General features: G+C 37.1%; 1 protein-coding gene across 1 annotated transcript; it reads right to left on the reverse strand.

Annotated features, from left to right (window-relative positions):
* Positions 1-597: 597 nt before the first annotated feature.
* LOC141617371 (uncharacterized) lies at positions 598-1,197 on the reverse strand. Its single transcript, XM_074434558.1, has one exon. It carries the CDS (start codon positions 1,195-1,197, stop codon positions 598-600), a length of 600 nt encoding a protein of 199 aa, XP_074290659.1.
* Between the last annotated feature and the right edge of the window lie 19,779 nt (positions 1,198-20,976).

Raw genomic sequence — 20,976 nt, forward strand, 5'->3', positions numbered from 1 at the left:
TGATAGAGCTGAACATGATGCAAAGCATTTAAACGCCGCTCATCGAGAAGAATTAAAGAATCTTATCTAACTTGTAACCAAAGCACTTCCATTTCATATGCCAAATAATACGGGGTTGCACCCATTGCAGTTCGAATCGATGTTCTGTATCCCCATAACACGAAGGGTATATTTTCCGGCCATTCACGGTAATTATTAGAAATTTTCCTTAGGATAGCAGTGATTGTCTTATTGGCGGCCTCTACCGCACCGTTTGTCTGTGGTCGATAACGCGAGGACTTGTGATACTTGATTTTAAACTTTTCAAGTATTATGGCAGTTTCAGCTTGGAAATGAGTACCATGGTCACTGATGAACTCGTGTGGTACCCCATATATACAAATGATATCATTATGAATGATTTTTTCTACCTGCTTCGCATTTAGTACTTTATATGACTTGGCTTCTACCCACTTCGTGAAGTAATCAATGGCAACTAAGATGAAATAGTGCCCGACTGTTCTAGACGGGTTAATATTCTCGATAATGTCAAGTCCCCACGTTGAGAATGGCCAAGGTGAGGTCAATATATATAACATCGAAGGTGGCACATTTTGCTCACTTGCAAAAATCTGTCTCCATCATGGTCCAGTAATACCCTAGCCTCCTAATCTTACGGACTAGCATATGTGAATTCATCTGTGGACCACATTCACCGTCTTGGACTTCTTCCATAACTCTTTTTGCCGTCGGCATGTCTATGCATCGCAATAGGATATCTTGTGCAGTCTTTTTGTATAACTGCCCGTCGTTAGTTCTAACGAATTGGGCTACCAACATTCGAATGGCTTGTTTTCCACGAATACCAGTGTCGGGTGGGTATTCTCCTGATTCTTTATATTTCAAAATAGCTTGGCACCAAGGCTCGAACTCGGTTTCCCTGTCATCACCGATGGTATTGGTATAAGCTGGTTCGTAACATCGTTTCACGCACACGGGCATAATATCCATATGGTCGGGTATATTAATTAAAGCAGCTAGTTTTGGCAAGGCATCAATGAATTGGTTCTCATCACTTGGAAGGTGAACGTACATGATATCATCGAAGAATTTTTTTAGTTCTTCTATCTTTGCTTGATATGGGGCCAGGTTATCACTTCGGATTTTCCATGTCTCAGCAACTTGATTGATAACTAGTGATAAATCCCCGTGCAACATAAGCTTCTTAATGCCTAACTCGATAGCACTGTGCAAACCGAGTAGACAAGCTTTTATTCTGCAACATTATTGGTGACATTAATATCCAGTTTGATTGAAATAGGAACTTGTTCACCATCTGGCGAGATAAGTAAAACACCTATCTGTGGACGTGCGCCCACCTGCGTATGCCCAGCCGATCTGTGGACAATGACAGCGGTCTTTTGAAAGCCACGCTCGGCGGCGTAAAATTGATTTCGACCGGATCGTTTTAGATCGGTCGGTTTCGTCTCGGTAAGGGTCTCGAAATGATTAAAGATGTTTGGAGTCGCCGCTAAGCATTTGAGGGATGCTTGGAACCCGTTCAAATCCACTTTATACCTCGGTCAAACGAAGCACAAAGCAGTGTTTGACATAGGTACTAAAGATAAGGAATCGTCCCTCTTTAGCATCCTATCTCTAGAATGACTCTCGTACGCCCTGGATAAGGTCGTCCACTATCCAAAGTTTCTGAGTAAGAGGTGAAGGTATGTATTGGGAAGGCCTTTAATAAGACACCCAATCTCACCCGCGGTAGCGGCCTCTACGGATCGATCTTGGTTGGTTGAATGCAAAGGTTGATAAAATGGTTTAAATTCATGAATGCGCATCCAATAATTTAAACCTAACATGTGAGAGCTTTCTAAGTCGGTAGATTTAATCCAAGTATGAAGTATAAGATGTTGAGTTGGATTTATAATTGATTTGCATGCAAGACAGAAATTAAACATCCATTTACCGAGTTAGGTTTATGGTGCATAACGTGATCCATTTGTCTTAATAAGACGTTTTGCAAATACGGTTTTTGAATGAGCAAGTTAGTCGTCTGATCCGTCCTATATCCGGGTTATCCGGAGTCGGGTCGTCCTAGACTAATGCTGGAAAGGGAACAGACTCTGCACCAGGCAGCTAGATGAGGCACGAGCCTGTTGGCGATGTAAGGGGGTCTCCCCTGGTTTGAAAATGGGAAAAGAAATGGCCTGTTTAGGCGCGGGTCAGTCAACGGTATAAGACGCGTTCTGACCATTGAAAAACGTATATAAAACGTATTGAAAATGGGTTTTTGGACCCGTTTTGGTTTGAAAGGACCGTTTAGGTCGTATTTGTGTTTGAAAGGACCATTGTTTTGATGATATTCGATGTCGGGTTCGACTTTATAAGTTTGACATGAATAGTTTTGAAAATTATTATGAACTAATTGTTTTAAGTTCATTTGAATATAATTAGTCAATACTCATCATCGTACTCGGGTTAAAATCCGACATGGTATGTAGAACCAAGGATGACTTTGTGTTGGTGACTAATACATTTATTTTGAAAATGTAAAAAAATGATGAAAGGCTTTAAAATACCTTCTAAAATGTAAAGAAATGAAATAAAAGGTTTTAAAATACCTTTTAAATGTAATTAACCAAATATTATCACCGAAACACGGATTAAACCGTCATGGTATTAAGAACCAAGGGTGAAAAATGTTTTATGGTTAAAACTTGTAAAAAATAAATAAAAGGGTTTGAAAATGTTTGAAATGGTAAAAACCGTTTACAAATATGAAAATGAAAATTAGAGGAAAAGAAGAGACCAAACACAGATTGGACTTGAGGCTGGGCAGGCTGCTTTAGGCGCGAGCCTGGGTGCTACGTAAGTAGCCTTTGCCTCAACCAAAAAGTCCGGTTTTGGCTCATTCTTCCCATGTTTTGGACCATGTTATGCATGATTTAGCATGTTATAGTCATGAAACAAGTAAAGACATGATAAAAGAAGGATTTTTACACCCTCATACTTAAATGCTTGGTTTATGGCGAGAAACCAACGTAAGTGTATCAACTCGTTTGGTCGGAAAAGACTCGGTTTAAAACCGTTTTAGTAAGTAAAAAGAGTGTTTTATTAAGTTTAGTGATGGTGTAGTGGTCGAGATGGCCGGTAAGTGATTTAATGCACGATGACGGTACCAAACAATGTGTAAGGCTTGTATTTACGATCGGTAGGTCGTAAATACGCGTCGGATTGTGACTTAGGAAGTCGAGTCGAGAATTTTAAGGGAGAAAAGAGGGGGCGGACACTTGCATAAGTTCTCAAATGGGGGCATTTGAGGGCTATTTATAGGAAAATGAGTGGTTGTGTGAGTTTTGAGCGACGTGGCCACCTGGGCTGCTCAAAGAGGCGCGAGCCACGTCGCGGGTCTTCGAGGTGTCTTATCACTATCACACGAGGAAATCATCATTTGTTCTATCCTAGGATTTGGATGAACATGTCTGGTACTTGACTATGTAAGATTCCAAGAAATGTTAACATAGAAGCAATTGAATGGTTTGTTTTTGTGTTTGACTCGGTTTGACTCGTTATTGGAGTCGGGATTTGAATTTTTGAGTCGGTTTTTGGTCTGGTATCGGTTTTGACTCTATTTAGTGTCATTGCGACCCCGTCGTCATGCATTAAACACTCCAGGTACTTGTGAAAATTTATGAAATGTTTTATTTTCGAAATCGTTTTAAGTTTTCCGACGTAAAGTTGTACACGAACTGTCGATCAAACGTCGCGATTCCAAAGCATGTTATCGTCCAATAGTCATCGGGTGTTTGTTGGAGTTGTTGGAATATGTGTCCTCCGACAATAATGCGATCACAACTGTCGATCATGAAGATCACAGGTTTAAATCTCATTTTAAGAATACATGTGGGATGTAATATTTTACAGTCAACTGGTCCACACATATCGGTAATGATTGGTTGACTAGAGTTTGACATTACTGTCGTGCGACGGTGGTGATCAGTTGATCCCCTTAGGTCATACCTATAGGGAAATACCCTTAATTGATTATTTAATTAATCGTATGCCGATACGAGTTAATTAAATTGCTTAAAATTGACGGATGATTTGTGAGTGAGATTAACGTATCTTATCATAATTCGATTAAATTAGATACGGTTTGAGTAATCGAATTGTTTTATTACTTAGATAAAATTTTTGTTTACGAAACAAATTAAAATTGAAATTGAATGAATAATTTATTATAAATACAAAACGTTGTAATTTATAATTTGATAAACCGTTTTGGTACAAGTAATTACGAATTACTAGTCGATTTTGTATATGACATATTTTATGAGTATGTTGATTTTTAATATGTTAAAAATACATTACAATTTCATAAGTCAAGTAACATGACACATATGTTACAATTGACAAATGATAAAATAAAATGGACCTTCCATTTTATGTCATATGTGCCGAAAATAAGAGGGAGTATAAGGTTTAAATTGTGTTAATTATTTTAAGTGGAAAACAAAATGATTAGCTACCTAATTGTAGCCATGCAAGCCTATTTTCTTGGGAAGAAAATGACCACCATGAATTGGCTCACCACCACCCATCCCCACTGGTTTTCTAAGAGGGAATTATAGAGTTTTTTCCTCTATTATTCATACTATTTCTACCTATTATATTTTCTAGTGTAAGAAATATTAATTCTTTACAATTGTGAAAACTTAGAGAAATAAAAATCTCTCAAAATCCTTCCTCTCTTGGCCGAAAATTACAAGACAACAAAATTAATATTTTGTGTCATATTTTAAGTAAAACTTATATTTTTACTAGTTCATAATTATATAAGTTATTAAGGGATTTCTTTGGGTATATACTTTTGGGAGAGGTTCTATTTTGGACCTTTTGTTCATCCATTATAAGGAAGCTAAAAAACTAACAAATAGGTGAATTTGTTGGTGCCCTTTTAATCCGAAATCCCAATGTAAGATAGACGATTTCTTCTCTTATCTTGTTTAAGTTTACATGCATAAGATCTTGTATTTATTTTATGACTAAATAAATCTATTCATATATGAATATGTAAATTAATGAGATTAATGAATCTAACAAGGGGTATCATGAGCCTTAGGTTGTTTGCATGCAAATCGATTTATAGTTTTTCCGAGTTATAAGATTAACATACAAAACTAATTAATTTGGATTTATGAAGATAAACCTAAAAATAACTTTGCATGTTAAAAGTTTCTGGTCCTAAGTGATTTTTAGGACATTTTGGTTTATTTATGGATTTTATTGTTCATTTTATATAATATTGGCATTAAAATTCGATTTTTATGATAAAAATGTCATTTTTGGACGACAAATAACTAAACTTCGAATTTTTTAGTGGTTTTTGGATATGTTTTCACATATATTATCTATTAATGGCCTGTAAATTTTCATGATAAAATGAGTTGTTTTGCTCGAAATATGGATTTTTCAAGTTAAAATCGTATTTAAATAGGTAAATAGGTTAATATGAGTTATATTTTGAATATGGTCATGGAAATTTAGTATGTTGTCACATGCAATTTTAAAAGATATGTGTAAAATATTTGGTTATAATGAAGTCTTTATGCATGATTTATGAATTTTTGATGAAAAATCACATAAATAGTGACTATAATTAGTAATAATGCTAAAAAATACTTCATGACTAAAAGATTAATGTAAAATGTTGCATTTTATCATATATTTCCGATCTAAAATTGAAAGCTTGATGAAAATAATTTTTCTCATATTTTTGTGGTCATATTTGTTAAAACTGATAAACCGCAACATTGTTTTTCTCGATAAATTTTCGAAATTTTTAACCTAAGTTTTGAACATTATGAGTGTCATGGTATTTTTCCAGAATGTTCATGAGTTTAAATTTCAAATTTCGAATTTTTTTGAAATTTTTATAATTTAATTTGAAGTTTATAGCATAATTTTGTATTTTTGGGTCCATTTATGAACAATATAAAGAAATCAAGTTTAATTATTGTCAAAATATTAGTGGAGACTAATTTTGAGTCCTAAGATGGTTAGGGTAATTAACTTGTACATAAATATGAATTTATGTAATTATTGTGATTTTAATAAATTAAATCACGCAAATCCATAAAAACCGATTAATATACGATATTGGCTCTAAAAATGCGATTTAGCATAAAATCTAGCATGTTTATACATATTATAATGATGCATTTTATTTATGATTGTCATATTTTAATTTTATGTAATTTTGAATTATGTAATTTTACTTAGTATAGCCTTAGTTTTAATTGGTATTACCCGAAATGTATGGGAATATCGATTCGGTTGTAATTATTGTGATCTCGTATCACCGTTTTGTAATTTAATAAATTTATTTTTATTTTTAATTACAAATGTATAATAGGAAATTATGTAATTCATTTTGTAATTTATTATTCCTGAGTTCCTTGAAGACGGTGCCATTCGAGAAGGCGATCCATCAAAGAAAGTGTTGCCTTGAAGTGCGTGCCAAGACCGAAGTTCAAGGGACCAAAGGAGTTGGTTTACGAATTTGTAATAGTTTATTAGATTTACTATTTTAGGAAGGCCATACTAGGATTTTTTTATGCTTTGCATTTTATTTATATATTGCATGCATCGCTAAATCGCCATAACTAAACATGAATTTTAATCGAGTTTATCGACCGTGTCAATTAAAATTATCGTAGTTCACCGCTTTAGTTCACTTAAAACGTGATAGATAATAAATTGACATGACCTCTCGCTAAAATAAACAATTGAGACTTAGCCTTACCAAAAAGTAGAAACCATGAAAACCTATTTCGTGAGGGAGTGCGCTCGGCCACACCGGGGTACAAACCTTGTTACGTATGGGAAGTGGGTGATAAATGTCTATCCACCGAATTCATGTTGATAAGGGATGAATCAGCAACACCGTGCCCAAGTTAATGTGGATTTGGATCATGGACACATTTATTCGAAATTTGGGTTGAACTCAACAAAAGTATTCTCGACCATTGTCGGATGTGTTTTGGGCTAAAGATAAATGTTAATATAATTTTATCGACCAAGAGTTCTAAAAGTAGAATCAATTAAAGAGTTAATCCACCGAGTAATATTGATAAGGGATGAATCGGCTACACCGTGCCCAAGTTAATATGAATTTGGATCTTGGAATCATTTATAATAGTTGGGTAGAGGTCACTATATAAATGCTCATATCTTGTTAAAATTATTTACAAGTATGATTAAAAAGACAAATGTTAATATTTCCTTTTCCTCCATACTTGTAGTTCATTACAATGAATCCATCAAACGCTACTACACCGATAACTATTGAGTCTTGCAACAATATTTTTGACGACGTTTGCTTTAACAATGATTTCGACACTACTAGAGAACTTCATTTTGGGATAGGTTCGGATGGAAACATAAACTTCATCACTTCTTCTAGACCACCTACTACTACAAGATCTCTTGTGAGCCGTTCTTAAAGACAAATTGACCTCATAAAATCTATAGGATCTTTATCTTTGGAAGAGAAAGATGCCAAAACTAGTGGGAGCTCAAGCAATCAAGCTCTTGCTTCTAAGGGCAAAAGGTTCAAGAAGAAGGGAAAGAAAGGGAAAAACTTCAAGCAAGTTGAAGATGAATGCCATTATTGCTATGGCATGGGACATTGGCTTAGGAATTGTCCTATATATTTGCGAAATATAAGGGAAGGAATCATCGTTCCAAAAGGTAAAATTCCTAAGGAAATTTATGTTATTGATGTAAATTATACTTCCACTACGACATGGGTACTGGATACCGGTTGTGGTTCTCACCTTTGTAATCATTTACAGGGGTTAAGAGACGTGAAGAGGCTTAGCAAAGAAGATGTGGATCTACGCCTTGGAAATGGAGCTCGAGTAGCGGCCGAATCCAAGGGGACTTATGTATTAGCTTTGCCTAATGGATTTGAGTTGTATTTACATAATTGTTTTTATGTGCCTACACTTTCTAAAAACATTATTTCTATCGCCATGTTAGACATGGACGGTTTTTGTTTTGTCATTAAAAAAAATCGTTGTATTATTTCAAGGAACAACTTGGTTATAGGCCAAGCTCCTTCCATTAATGGCATTTACATTTTAGAAACCTCGAATCCAACTAATGACATCTACAACATTCAATCAAAGAAACTCAAATCAAGTGATCCAAATGAATCGTTCATTTTGTAACACCCCGGTTTATAAAAGAAGCCTTCGTCAAGACATTCCCTAATAAACCAGACTGTTACCATCTCGGTTTCCCGAGGTAGTGAATAACAAATTAAACTCCAAGGCAATTTATGTAATTATTTTTAACTTAATTATTACAAAACCTCTTTACGTCAAATTACAAGAACTAACATAAATAAAAGTGAAAGTCTTCTAGATGATGATCTAGCTACTAAGTCGTCTGATCCAGTGTCTCACGCCCATCCAGCTCCCGTTCTATCTCTTAACCTGTCAAGTCTGCTCGCCAATATTTGGGTCATCACAGGTGTTCACGAATACACAGGGTCAACCACGAGGTTGAGTAGGGAAAACAATAAAACAACAAAATATGATATGCATGCTCCTCCGTCACCTCCATCTCCATCTCAACTCATATCTCATATCTCATACCCCGGACAACCCAGCCATACCGATCCCCGGTAGACTATATATATCGACCGTAGCCGATCTGCCAGCTCGCACTGAGGACATCGGGCAAGTCCGAGAACCCGCCCGGGCCTTATCACAACTCACATCGTATCTCAACATCGTCACTCCTACACCATCCTCCAACTCCAATGCATATGAGATGCTCAACATAAATTAATGCAACACAATATATATATATATATATATATATATATATATATATATATATATATATATATATATATATATATATATATATATATATATATATATATATATATATATATATATATATATATATATATATATATATATATATATATAAATCATGAATCGATAAATCATAAAATCATGCCGGTTACCCGATGTTGTGATATCATATTCAATACGATCAACTCAGTCAATCACCTTCCCATATATGAATCATAACGTAAATCAACAACCACGAATCAAGTTACAAAATTAAACAACAACGATAATAAGCCAAGTGTATTTCCCTACCTCAAAGTGCCAGCAATCCAAGTAAGCAGTTCAAGCAGTCCAGAACATAAAGCAACGAATTTGATTAACGATCCTTCACGAATCCGTCACCTAAAACAATTATAGTATTTATAATTACTAACTACTAGATATAGAAATCTCCCAAAGTAGAAGCTACTAAAAATAGATAGGTTACCCAATATAGAGAGTTCCTAAAAATAGAAGTTTTCCCGAAATACAATCCCGACACCAAACTTATGCCCAACTGATAACTAAAATAACCCGATTAGTATTTGACCCAACTTCCCAAAATAGAAAGTTATTAAAGTAGAATTTCTTAAAATGGAAACTTTCCCGTTATAGTAACTTTTCTCTTTTAACAAACCCGACTCGAAACCCGACTTGAACTATTTAACTGGTTCGGGAATTAAATTGAATAACCAATATGATAATTAAAAGATTAAACGAATTATACTATTAAGAAAACCCGAATCAAACATTTGAACAATTCAACAACCCGACTCAAAACCCGTCTTTAATTATTTTAATTAACTCGAGAATTAAATTAATTAATTAAGAATACGATAATTTAAATAATAACAAAACGAATCAAACCCGACTAAACACACGCGCCTTCGCTCTCACCCCCACCCTTCACACGCCACCTACACCACCACGATAACCACCGCACATGCTCCCCACTTCGACCCCACCACCGACAACCACCACCAGCCTGGTCGGCTGCCGCCGGCGAGTCGAACTAGGGCTGCCATTTGGCCTGGTTCAGCACCGTGCCTCACCAACCACCTCTCGTTCTCAATCCACAACCACCGCAACTATCACTTAACCCCTGCCAAACCACCACCGCCTTACTCGCCGTCAGCCCACGAACCCAGACACAGTGGCACCACCGTCTCGACCTCCCCCTAGTCCACGGTGGCGCCACCCCAAACCTAGCCATTCTAAACCCGTCTGAAAACCCCTGCTTAAACCCCGTTGCTACCCCTGTCGCTGCCACCTTTCACAGCCAATAACACCACCTAAAACCACCCCAAAAACCACCACGACACTCGTCTCACACCACACTACTCCTACACCCCGTCAACCACCACCTTAAACGTCTCTATCAGACACGCAACCACCACCAAAACTGATAGAAATTCGAAAACAGAGGAAGAGGAGTTGAACTCTTACCTTTCCTGCCGCCACAGCCGCCACCAGGGTTGCCCAAGGCCGTCGACAATAGCCCCTAGATCTTCCCTGCTGTGCCGTCAATCACCCACAGCCACTCTCTCTCTCTCTCTCTCTCTCTATGCGTGAAAGTTGATATGGAGGCTGATGAAAGAGGGAGGCGGGTTGAGGGATTAGGGTACTATTAGGTTTAGGGTTAGGGTTAGGGTTAAATGGGCTGAACATGTTATTGGGCCAACTCAAATGGGTCGAGGGTAAATGGGTTGGCTCACATTTCGAATTCCGTATAAACCCGTCTCAATTAACTTAGATCGATACAACGCGAGTCAAGTAAAATAATTAACGTAATTATCGACTCAACAATTAACCCGACTTAATAGTAATATAAAATGTATAATAACTAATATATAATAATATTCGTTTAATCGATTATATAAAATACGGGGTATTACAGTCTTCCCCCCTTAAAATGAACTTCGTCCCGAAATTCGCTCCCGTACTCAAACCTCAGAAGGGTATTGTATATCGTACATACGGACGTCACGCATTTCTAACACAGTTAACACACACTTTTGACACATCAATTAAACATAACAGACACGAAATGTTACATTCTGCCCTCCTAAAAATAAAGTTCGTCCCGAAGTTTAACTCATCTTCACTTAACCCAACTAACTACAACTAATAACTACCTGAGAACACAAACGTATAACAACTAAATAATCATCTGAGAACACCGTCATCTTCCATCTAAATTCCGATCTCGAACTCAAGTAACTCAATAACCGTGGTCACACTGGACCGTAAACGTAACTCGGCACAAAGGCCCCACAACTCAATACTAGTGGCCAATGTCAATCTCAATATCAGTAGTTTAACTACACTCTCCTTTTACACATCAACCAACTAACAGAAGTAGGAACAAAACATATAGAACTCATTTGCATAGGTACCCCACAACGAAACATCAACTTGATCAAAACTACAATCTACAAACAAGTACAATATAAACATTAAGATTTTACAATCCTACCCGACTAGAAACATGGTTACGTCCTCGTAACCTCTTTTCAATTTTCGTATGCCCATGCAACAAAATCATTATCAACCACATGTGACAGGAAGGAACACATGATAAGAGATTGCGCATCAATATTAAGGTCGAAACAAGATTTTATTAAGGAATTAACTGATTGTCAACAAGTAACATTTATTACTAGCTCATGCTTAACTTAAAAACGCAACATCAAACTAAAAGAACAACAAGAAAGGAACCAAGGTTTACACGGTTTCACAACTAAACAAATTTGATGATCAATTATAGACTATGAACGAGCGAGAGCAAAATCAACAAAACAATTTAAAAACTTCTCACATTTGTAAACATATCACAGGAAACAGATCTACCACTGCTATCGCTCACAATCACATGATCTTATTGACATGTCCGTACAGCCATTTACTCACTCACTGGTTTAGGTCACGAATTAGGCCGATGAATTTAAGCAATCAACAACATACTCATCATTCATATTTTAAATTATCAAAATTGTTTGCACGATATCAATTCTGAAAACATGTTTCCCAATAAAAGTAACAACATATGATCTATGACAACGACAACATTACTTCCATATCCCTCATGTGTTTAACATCTTAGCAACCATATCATTCAATTGTGTCCAGCAACTTAGTATAATTCATTTTCAACAAAACAAAAAAAAAATATTGTATAAATAGTTTAAACATATGCATTTGCCATCATATATTTTGTAGAACACTTGCTATGATAAAAGATTCGCAACTTGAACAGTTTCTCTGATTTGCATGATTGAATAATTAGGCAACTCGTAGGCTCAATTAAATGTAACTATAACGACTATCATTTAAACCAATGCATATCATGTGAATCATCAAAGGGTTATCCTATTATAATTGTCAACATAATTATCATAAACAATCTTTATTATAATATAATTGATAGTAACGACTCGAGAATATAGATATGTCAAATGTCGTGCTACAATTGCAAAAATCACCTTAGCATTTTATGACAATGTAATAACGAACATATCCGATAAGAAATAACACACTGTTTATTATCATGTCATAGGTTTAGGTTCAACTGAAATAATTTAATGCGATGAAGGTAATAAATATAACTATGGGCACACCGACTCACATAAAAGACATTAGAACTCAGATGACATTCTACATGTGGGAACATTTAGACATAATCCTTACTACCATCCATGTGTAAACATTTAAACATAATTATTGTAAATATTCATCCGAGTATATTAGAACAATCAAATTAACATTTAACGCCATCAACTTTACCAAGATATGACTATATAGTTTTATATTTTATATATCTCCGACCACTATGCAAATAAGATGAACACACCAGAGATATTACAACATGCCAACCGTATATAAAATATGCAAACAACTGGACTCGTATAAAATATTTCACCCTTGATTAAGAATCAATTTAAGCTATTCAATTTCACTCATACTATCATGCCAACAATGTTATCAACTAGACTTTAATTTTATCACTTGTTAAGATACACAACTACCGAACATGCGTGCTACTATCATCATATAAGGACATTATAAATTCACATTACTAAGACTCATGAATTAATCAAGCAACTGTATGAAAACTTGACATAGAGCGCACATTTTAAATGTTTTGATTCACGTTGTAACTTTCAAAGATCACGAATAAATAACCGTTCGATTAAAACTTGATTCATATTACTTTTATAAAACACGGAGTGTTAAAAACACAGGGAAAAGAATTAGGTTTAAAGCACAAGAATTCCATTTTTAAAGAATTTTACAACTCATTTGGTCCAAACAAACTTGTGACAGCTATTGGTCCAAAACTCGGGCCAGTTTGCAAAACTTATTATTTAATATTGAGACATCAAGATTTTTCGTGGCTTATCAATTTGAAAACATATGTGAATTTTATGATCGATGGAGTTGAAATTATGCGAAAATTATTAATACCATTAAAATGGGGATTTTTACAAAATCGTTGGTCAAACATCACTGCACAGAAACTTCCTGACCACAGCCCACTAAAATATTTATTACTCCTAATCCGTATATCCTATAAGCATGAAACCAATGCCAAATGAACACTAACTCCCAAGGCTATCTCTCATAAAATTTTCATCCATAGGCAATAAACAGAAAGAAATGGCAGTAAGGTCAATTTAAGAGTACAATCAAACAAAACAAGTTTCAGCACTAAGTCGTTCATTTTCTATGTCTCAAACTCTTATAACCATACTATCGATACTAACTCATCCTAACTTAAATCTCACACTGTACTTATGTAAACATCTATCCCATAGAATCCCTTCGCATCTCGATCTACTCCGTACATCTAAATCACGATTGCTATGACTATAAACATGTAATTCAACAGTGTTTCTAATTACTATCACAAGACTATACTAGCATGGCTTTGGGATCACATAACCGCATATTACTAGACATAATAGTACTATCAGCACATCATTCAACATCCACGTAGGTAACTATCATCGACTCGCAATTATTTTCATGCTCACGACTAGCACAACACTTCATTGATTATTAACCTGAACTCGAAATTTTATTTCTCATTTCCACAACATTATATGATCACGTCATCATTCATACACAATACTTACCGTAGCGTTGTCCTGCAGAATGGTTAGAATATATGGGTCTCAAGGTATACATCAACTCGATTATGCAATAATCAATGTATCAATCAGTTAATACTTAGGCAACGATATTTGAATTTCATGTTCAACCTCAAGCAACTTTTCTACCCTTTCTCTCATACACACTCAGGGTTTCCGGGTCAAACTGAGAGGGCCGCTAGTTCGGTGTGAGGGGGCCCCTAACTCATACCTTACCTTAGTGTGCTCCTAACAGTTCTATCCCGGGGTTCATTTTAATTAGACACAACCTAGGTTCGTTGGGCTCATTGGTTTAGGCCTGAGGATCGTTCGCTCTGATATCACTTTGTAACACCCCGGTTTATAAAAGAAGCCTTCGTCAAGACATTCCCTAATAAACCGGACTGTTACCATCTCGGTTTCCCGAGGTAGTGAATAACAAATTAAACTCCAAGGCAATTTATGTAATTATTTTTAACTTAATTATTACAAAACCTCTTTACGTCAAATTACAAGAACTAACATAAATAAAAGTGAAAGTCTTCTAGATGATGATCTAGCTACTAAGTCGTCTGATCCAGTGTCTCACGCCCATCCAGCTCCCGTTCTATCTCTTAACCTGTCAAGTCCGCCGCCAATATTTGGGTCATCACGGTGTTCACGAATACACGTGGTCAACCACGAGGTTGAGTAGGGAAAACAATAAAACAACAAAATATGATATGCATGCTCCTCCGTCACCTCCATCTCCATCTCAACTTATATCTCATATCTCATACCCCGGACAACCCAGCCATACCGATCCCCGGTAGACTATATATATCGACCGTAGCCGATCCGCCCGCAGCCGAGGACACCAGGGCAAGTCCTGCAGAACCCTTTGGGCCTTATCACAACTCACATCGTATCTTAACATCGTCACTCCTACACCATCCTCCAACTCCAATGCATATGAGATGCTCAACATAAATTAATGCAACACAATATATATATATATATATATATATATATATATATATATATATATATATATATCACTGAACTGATAAATCATAAAATCATGCCGGTTACCCGATGTTGTGATATCATATTCAATACGATCAACTCAGTCAATCACCTTCCCATATATGAATCATAACGTAAATCAACAACCACGAATCAAGTCACACAATTAAACAACAACGATAATAAGCCAAGTGTATTTCTCTACATCAAAGCGCCAGCAATCCAAGTAAGCAGTTCAAGCAGTCCAGAACATAAAGCAACGAATTTGATTAACGATCCTTCACGAATCCGTCACCTAAAACAATTATAGTATTTATAATTACTAACTACTAGATATAGAAATCTCCCAAAGTAGAAGCTACTAAAAATAGATAGGTTACCCAATATAGAGAGTTCCTAAAAATAGAAGTTTTCCCGAAATACAATCCCGACACCAAACTTATGCCCAACTGATAACTAAAATAACCCGATTAGTATTTGACCCAACTTCCCAAAATAGAAAGTTATTAAAGTAGAATTTCTTAAAATGGAAACTTTCCCGTTATAGTAACTTTTCTCTTTTAACAAACCCGACTCGAAACCCGACTTGAACTATTTAACTGGTTCGGGAATTAAATTGAATAACCAATATGATAATTAAAAGATTAAACGAATTATACTATTAAGAAAACCCGAATCAAACATTTGAACAATTCAACAACCCGACTCAAAACCCGTCTTTAATTATTTTAATTAACTCGAGAATTAAATTAATTAATTAAGAATACGATAATTTAAATAATAACAAAACGAATCAAACCCGACTAAACACACGCGCCTTCACTCTCACCCCCACCCTTCACGCGCCACCTACACCACCACGATAACCACCGCACATGCTCCCCACTTCGACCCCACCACCGACAACCACCACCACCGGCGGTCGATCGCCGCCGGCGAGTCGAACCAGGGCTGCCATTTGGCCTGGTTCAGCACCGTGCCTCACCAACCACCTCTCGTTCTCAATCCACAACCACCGCAACTATCACTTAACCCCTGCCAAACCACCACCGCCTTACTCGCCGTCAGCCCACGAACCCAGACACAGTGGCACCACCGTCTCGACCTCCCCCTAGTCCACGGTGGCGCCACCCCAAACCTAGCCATTCTAAACCCGTCTGAAAACCCCTGCTTAAACCCCGTTGCTACCCCCTGCCGCCGCCTTTCACAGCCAATAACACCACCTAAAACCACCCCAAAAACCACCACGACACTCGTCTCACACCACACTACTCCTACACCCCGTCAACCACCACCTTAAACGTCTCTATCAGACACGCAACCACCATCAAAACTGATAGAAATTCGAAAACAGAGGAAGAGGAGTTGAACTTTTACCTTTCCTGCCGCCACGCCCGCCACTGGGTTGCCACACCGTCGACAATAGCCCCTAGATCTTCCCTTTGTGTCGTCAATCACCCACAGCCCACTCTCTCTCTCTCTATGCGTGAAAGTTGATATGGAGGCTGATGAAAGAGGGAGGCGTGTTGAGGGAGGCGGGTTGAGGGATTAGGGTACTATTAGGTTTAGGGTTAGGGTTAGGGTTAAATGGGCTAAACATGTTATTGGGCCAACTCAAATGGGTCGAGGGTAAATGGGTTGGCTCACATTTCGAATTCCGTATAAACCCGTCTCAATTAACTTAGATCGATACAACGCGAGTCAAGTAAAATAATTAACGTAATTATCGACTCAACAATTAACCCGACTTAATAGTAATATAAAATGTATAATAACTAATATATAATAATATTCGTTTAATCGATTATATAAAATACGGGGTATTACAGTCTTCCCCCCTTAAAATGAACTTCGTCCCGAAGTTCGCTCCCGTACTCAAACCTCAGAAGGGTATTGTATATCGTACATACGGACGTCACGCATTTCTAACACAGTTAACACACACTTTTGACACATCAATTAAACATAACAGACACGAAATGTGACATTCTGCATCTTCACTTAACCCAACTAACTACAACTAATAACTACCTGAGAACACAAACGTATAACAACTAAATAATCATCTGAGAATACCGTCATCTTCCATCTAAATTCCGATCTCGAACTCAAGTAACTCAATAACCATGGTCACAGTGGACCGTAAACGTAACTCGGCACAAAGGCCCCACAACTCAATACTAGTGGCCAATCTCAATCTCAATATCAGTAGTTTAACTACACTCTCCTTTTACACATCAACCAACTAACAGAAGTAGGAACAAAACATATAGAACTCATTTGCATAGGTACCCCACAACGAAACATCAACTTGATCAAAACTACAATCTACAAACAAGTGCAATATAAACATTAAGATTTTACAATCCTACCCGACTAGAAACATGGTTACGTCCTCGTAACCTCTTTTCAATTTTCGTATGCCCATGCAACAAAATCATTATCAACCACATGTGACAGGAAGGAACAAAAGGATAAAAGCACTACTATCCGATCGTGGTGGAGATTATCTTAGCTATGAATTCGATTCACACTTGAAAGGTTGTGGCATAGTATCACAACTATCTCCACCCGGAACACCACAACTCAATGGTGTTGCCGAAAGGAGAAATCGAACCCTACTTGATATGGTTCGATCAATGATGAGTCAAACCGAGCTACCAAACTCGTTTTGAGGATTTGCGATCCAAACCGCAATTAGATCTTTGAATAATAGTCCCACAAAGACAACCGAAAAGACACCATATGGGATGTAGACAGGAAGGGTTCCTAATATATCCTATATGAAGATTTGAGGATGTGATGCTTACGTTAAGGCAAAGACCAACAACAAGCTTGCCCCAAGATCCGAAAAATGCATCTTTGTAGGTTACCCTGTGACCTCTCGAGGATATTACTTCTACAAACCTCAAGAAAACAAAGTGTTTGTGTCTTGTGAGGCTGTCTTCTTAGAAAGAGAATTTATTTCTAAGAGACAGAGTGGGAGAAATTTTGAACTTGATGAAGTTCAAGAGCCACAAACCGAGGTAGAGACGCAAGAAGATGTTCCTTCGTCGTCTAGCGCGGTTGTACCTCCTCAACTTAGAAGAACGGGCCGAGTTACTCGCCATCCCGATCGATATGTGGGACTTATCGAAGAAGATGGAACACTCGATGTGTTGCTTTTAGAAAGTGACGAGCCCGCCACCTACAAAGCCGCAATCTCTAGTCCAAGTTCCTCCTTATGGCTTGAAGCCATGAAGTTCGAGATGGATTCTATGCATGAAAACCAAGTTTGGAACTTGGTGGATTTGCCTAAAGGGGCAAGACCTCTTCATTGCAAATGGATTTTCAAGGTCAAGAATGGCATAGAAGGACATGATGATGTCTACAAGGCTAGGCTAGTGGCAAAAGGATTTACCCAAGTCCAAGGTCTTTATTATGATGAAACCTTCGCCCCCGTAGCCATGCTAAGATCCATACGGATTTTGTTAGCGATTGCTGCATTTCATGATTATGAAATATGGAAAATGGATGTCAAAACCGCTTTTCTAAATGGGCATTTAGAAGAGGAGGTGTACATGATACAACCCGAAGGTTTTGTTGATTCTAAAAATCCTAACAAAGTATGCAAACTTAAGAGATCCATTTATGGACTTAATAAAGCATCAAGAAGTTGGAATCATCGATTCGATCATGTGATAAACGAGAATGGTTTCAGTCGAAGTGTTGAGGAACCATGTTTATACATAAAATTTAGTGGGAGCAATGTTGTGTTCCTAATCTTGTATGTCGATGACATACTACTCATTGGAAATGATATTCCAATGTTGTCTTCGGTTAAGAAGTGGTTAGGTAACCACTTCTAAATGAAGGATTTAGGAGAGGCACAACGCATTTTAGGTATCCGGATCCATAGAGATAGATCCAAGAGCATATTGGCGCTGAGTCAAGAATCTTATGTTGATAAGATTCTTCGACGTTTCAGCATGGACAAATCCAAAAGGGGATTGGTACCTATGGTAAGTGGGACAATATTGAGCAAGTCTCAATCGCCCACCGAACCCCATGATGTTAAACACAAGAAGTTGATCCCTTATGCTTCCGCTGTTGGATCAATCACGTACGCCATGATATGCACACGTCCTGATATCTCGTATGTCTTGAGCATGACGAGTAGATATCAAGGAAATCCAGGTGCGAGTCACTGGATAGCCGTTATGAACATCCTTAAGTACTTGAGAAGAAGGATTCTATCTTAGTGTTTGGAGGTGAAACCGAGCTCCGTGTTAATGGTTACACTGACTCAAGTTTTCAAACAGATAGAGATGACATGAAATCACAAGCTGGTTTTGTTTTCATGCTCAATGGTGGTGTTGTTAGCTGGAGAAGCTTCAAGGAAGCTATGACTGCGGATTCAACAACGGAGGCTGAGTACATTGCAGCATCAGAAGTTGCCAAGGAAGCTGTATAGATCAGGCAATTCACGGAAGGTCTAAGAGTAGTACCTACCGTCAATGATCCCATCACTCTCTATTGTGATAATAGTGGGACGATCTTCCAAGCCAAATAGCCAAAGTCTAGTAATAGATCTAGACATGTACTTAGAAAATATCATGTAATTAGAGATTTCATTGAAAGAAAGGAAATTGCGATATGTAAGGTTGGGACAGATGATAACATAGCTGATCCGCTCACCAAGCCTTATCGCAGGCTAAGCATGATGAACATAGTTGTTTTATTTCATCATATGCATAATCACATTTGTCTTTTATTTTTCCATTAATTTGTCATATTCAAATGGGTTGTGGAGACAAGATTGAATCCCATTAAAGTGAACTAAATTGACATAGTAATTGCCCATAGTCACTTGTATGAGGTGACGTCTCGAAGTGACTAGAGTGTGATGCGATTGATGGCAAGTTCAAGTGCCATAGAGTCATATGAGAATGACTATTCGATCACATAGGCAGACTGTTAGGAACACTTTGTCGGGCTAATGACCGCTTATAGAGTTCTGGCAAATTTATATAGCCTGGTCGTGGCGAGAGCTACTATAGTATTCTAATGAGTCAATTCTTTTGACTAAAGACTGTTCGCCTAAGGTGGCACAGTTTCAGATTAACTTTGATTTATATTACTACGACCTTCGTAAATGGGGTCAAATGGGCATATTTTGGGTTATGATGGCTGTGGCTAGTCGAAGGGAATAAGTGCGATAGGAATTGTCCACCCCTTGTCAGGGTTATAACAATATCTTAGGGCTACTCAAGGAGTAATGAACTAGAAATGCGTGGCCACGCTCGGAAGGTATCTATGGTAGATAATTCCGGTCAATCAGTTATTCTCCAGATCGAGGAAACCACTCTCGATATGATCACTTGCAAGTACGACCGGAAAGACACCTTGCATTGAGTGGGAGATAGTAATAGGACAAGAGAATTGGTGACGCACACTTGTCGAGGACAAGAGGGAGATTGTTGGAATATGTGTCCTCCGACAATAATGCGATCACAACTGTCGATCATGATGATCACATGTTTAAATCGCATTTTAAGAATACATGTGGGATGTAATATTTTACAGTCAACTGGTCCACACATATCAGTAATGATTGGCTTACTAGATTTTGACATTACTGTCGTGCGACGGTGGTGATCAGTTGATCCCCTTAGGTCATACCTATATGAGAATACCCTTAATTGATTATTTAATTAATCGTATGCCGATACGAGTTAATTAAATTATTTAAAATTGACGGATGATTTGCGTATCTTATCATAATTCGATTAAATTAGATACGGTCTAAGCAATCGAATTGTTTTATTACTTAGATAAAATTTTTGTTTACGAAACAAATTGAAATTGAAATTTAATGAATAATTTATTATAAATACAAGACGTTGTAATTTATAATTTGATAAACCGTTTTGGTACAAGTAATTACGAATTACTAGTCGATTTTG

The sequence above is a fragment of the Silene latifolia genome, chromosome X, assembly GCF_048544455.1.
Source record: "Silene latifolia isolate original U9 population chromosome X, ASM4854445v1, whole genome shotgun sequence".
Lineage (NCBI taxonomy): Eukaryota > Viridiplantae > Streptophyta > Magnoliopsida > Caryophyllales > Caryophyllaceae > Silene > Silene latifolia.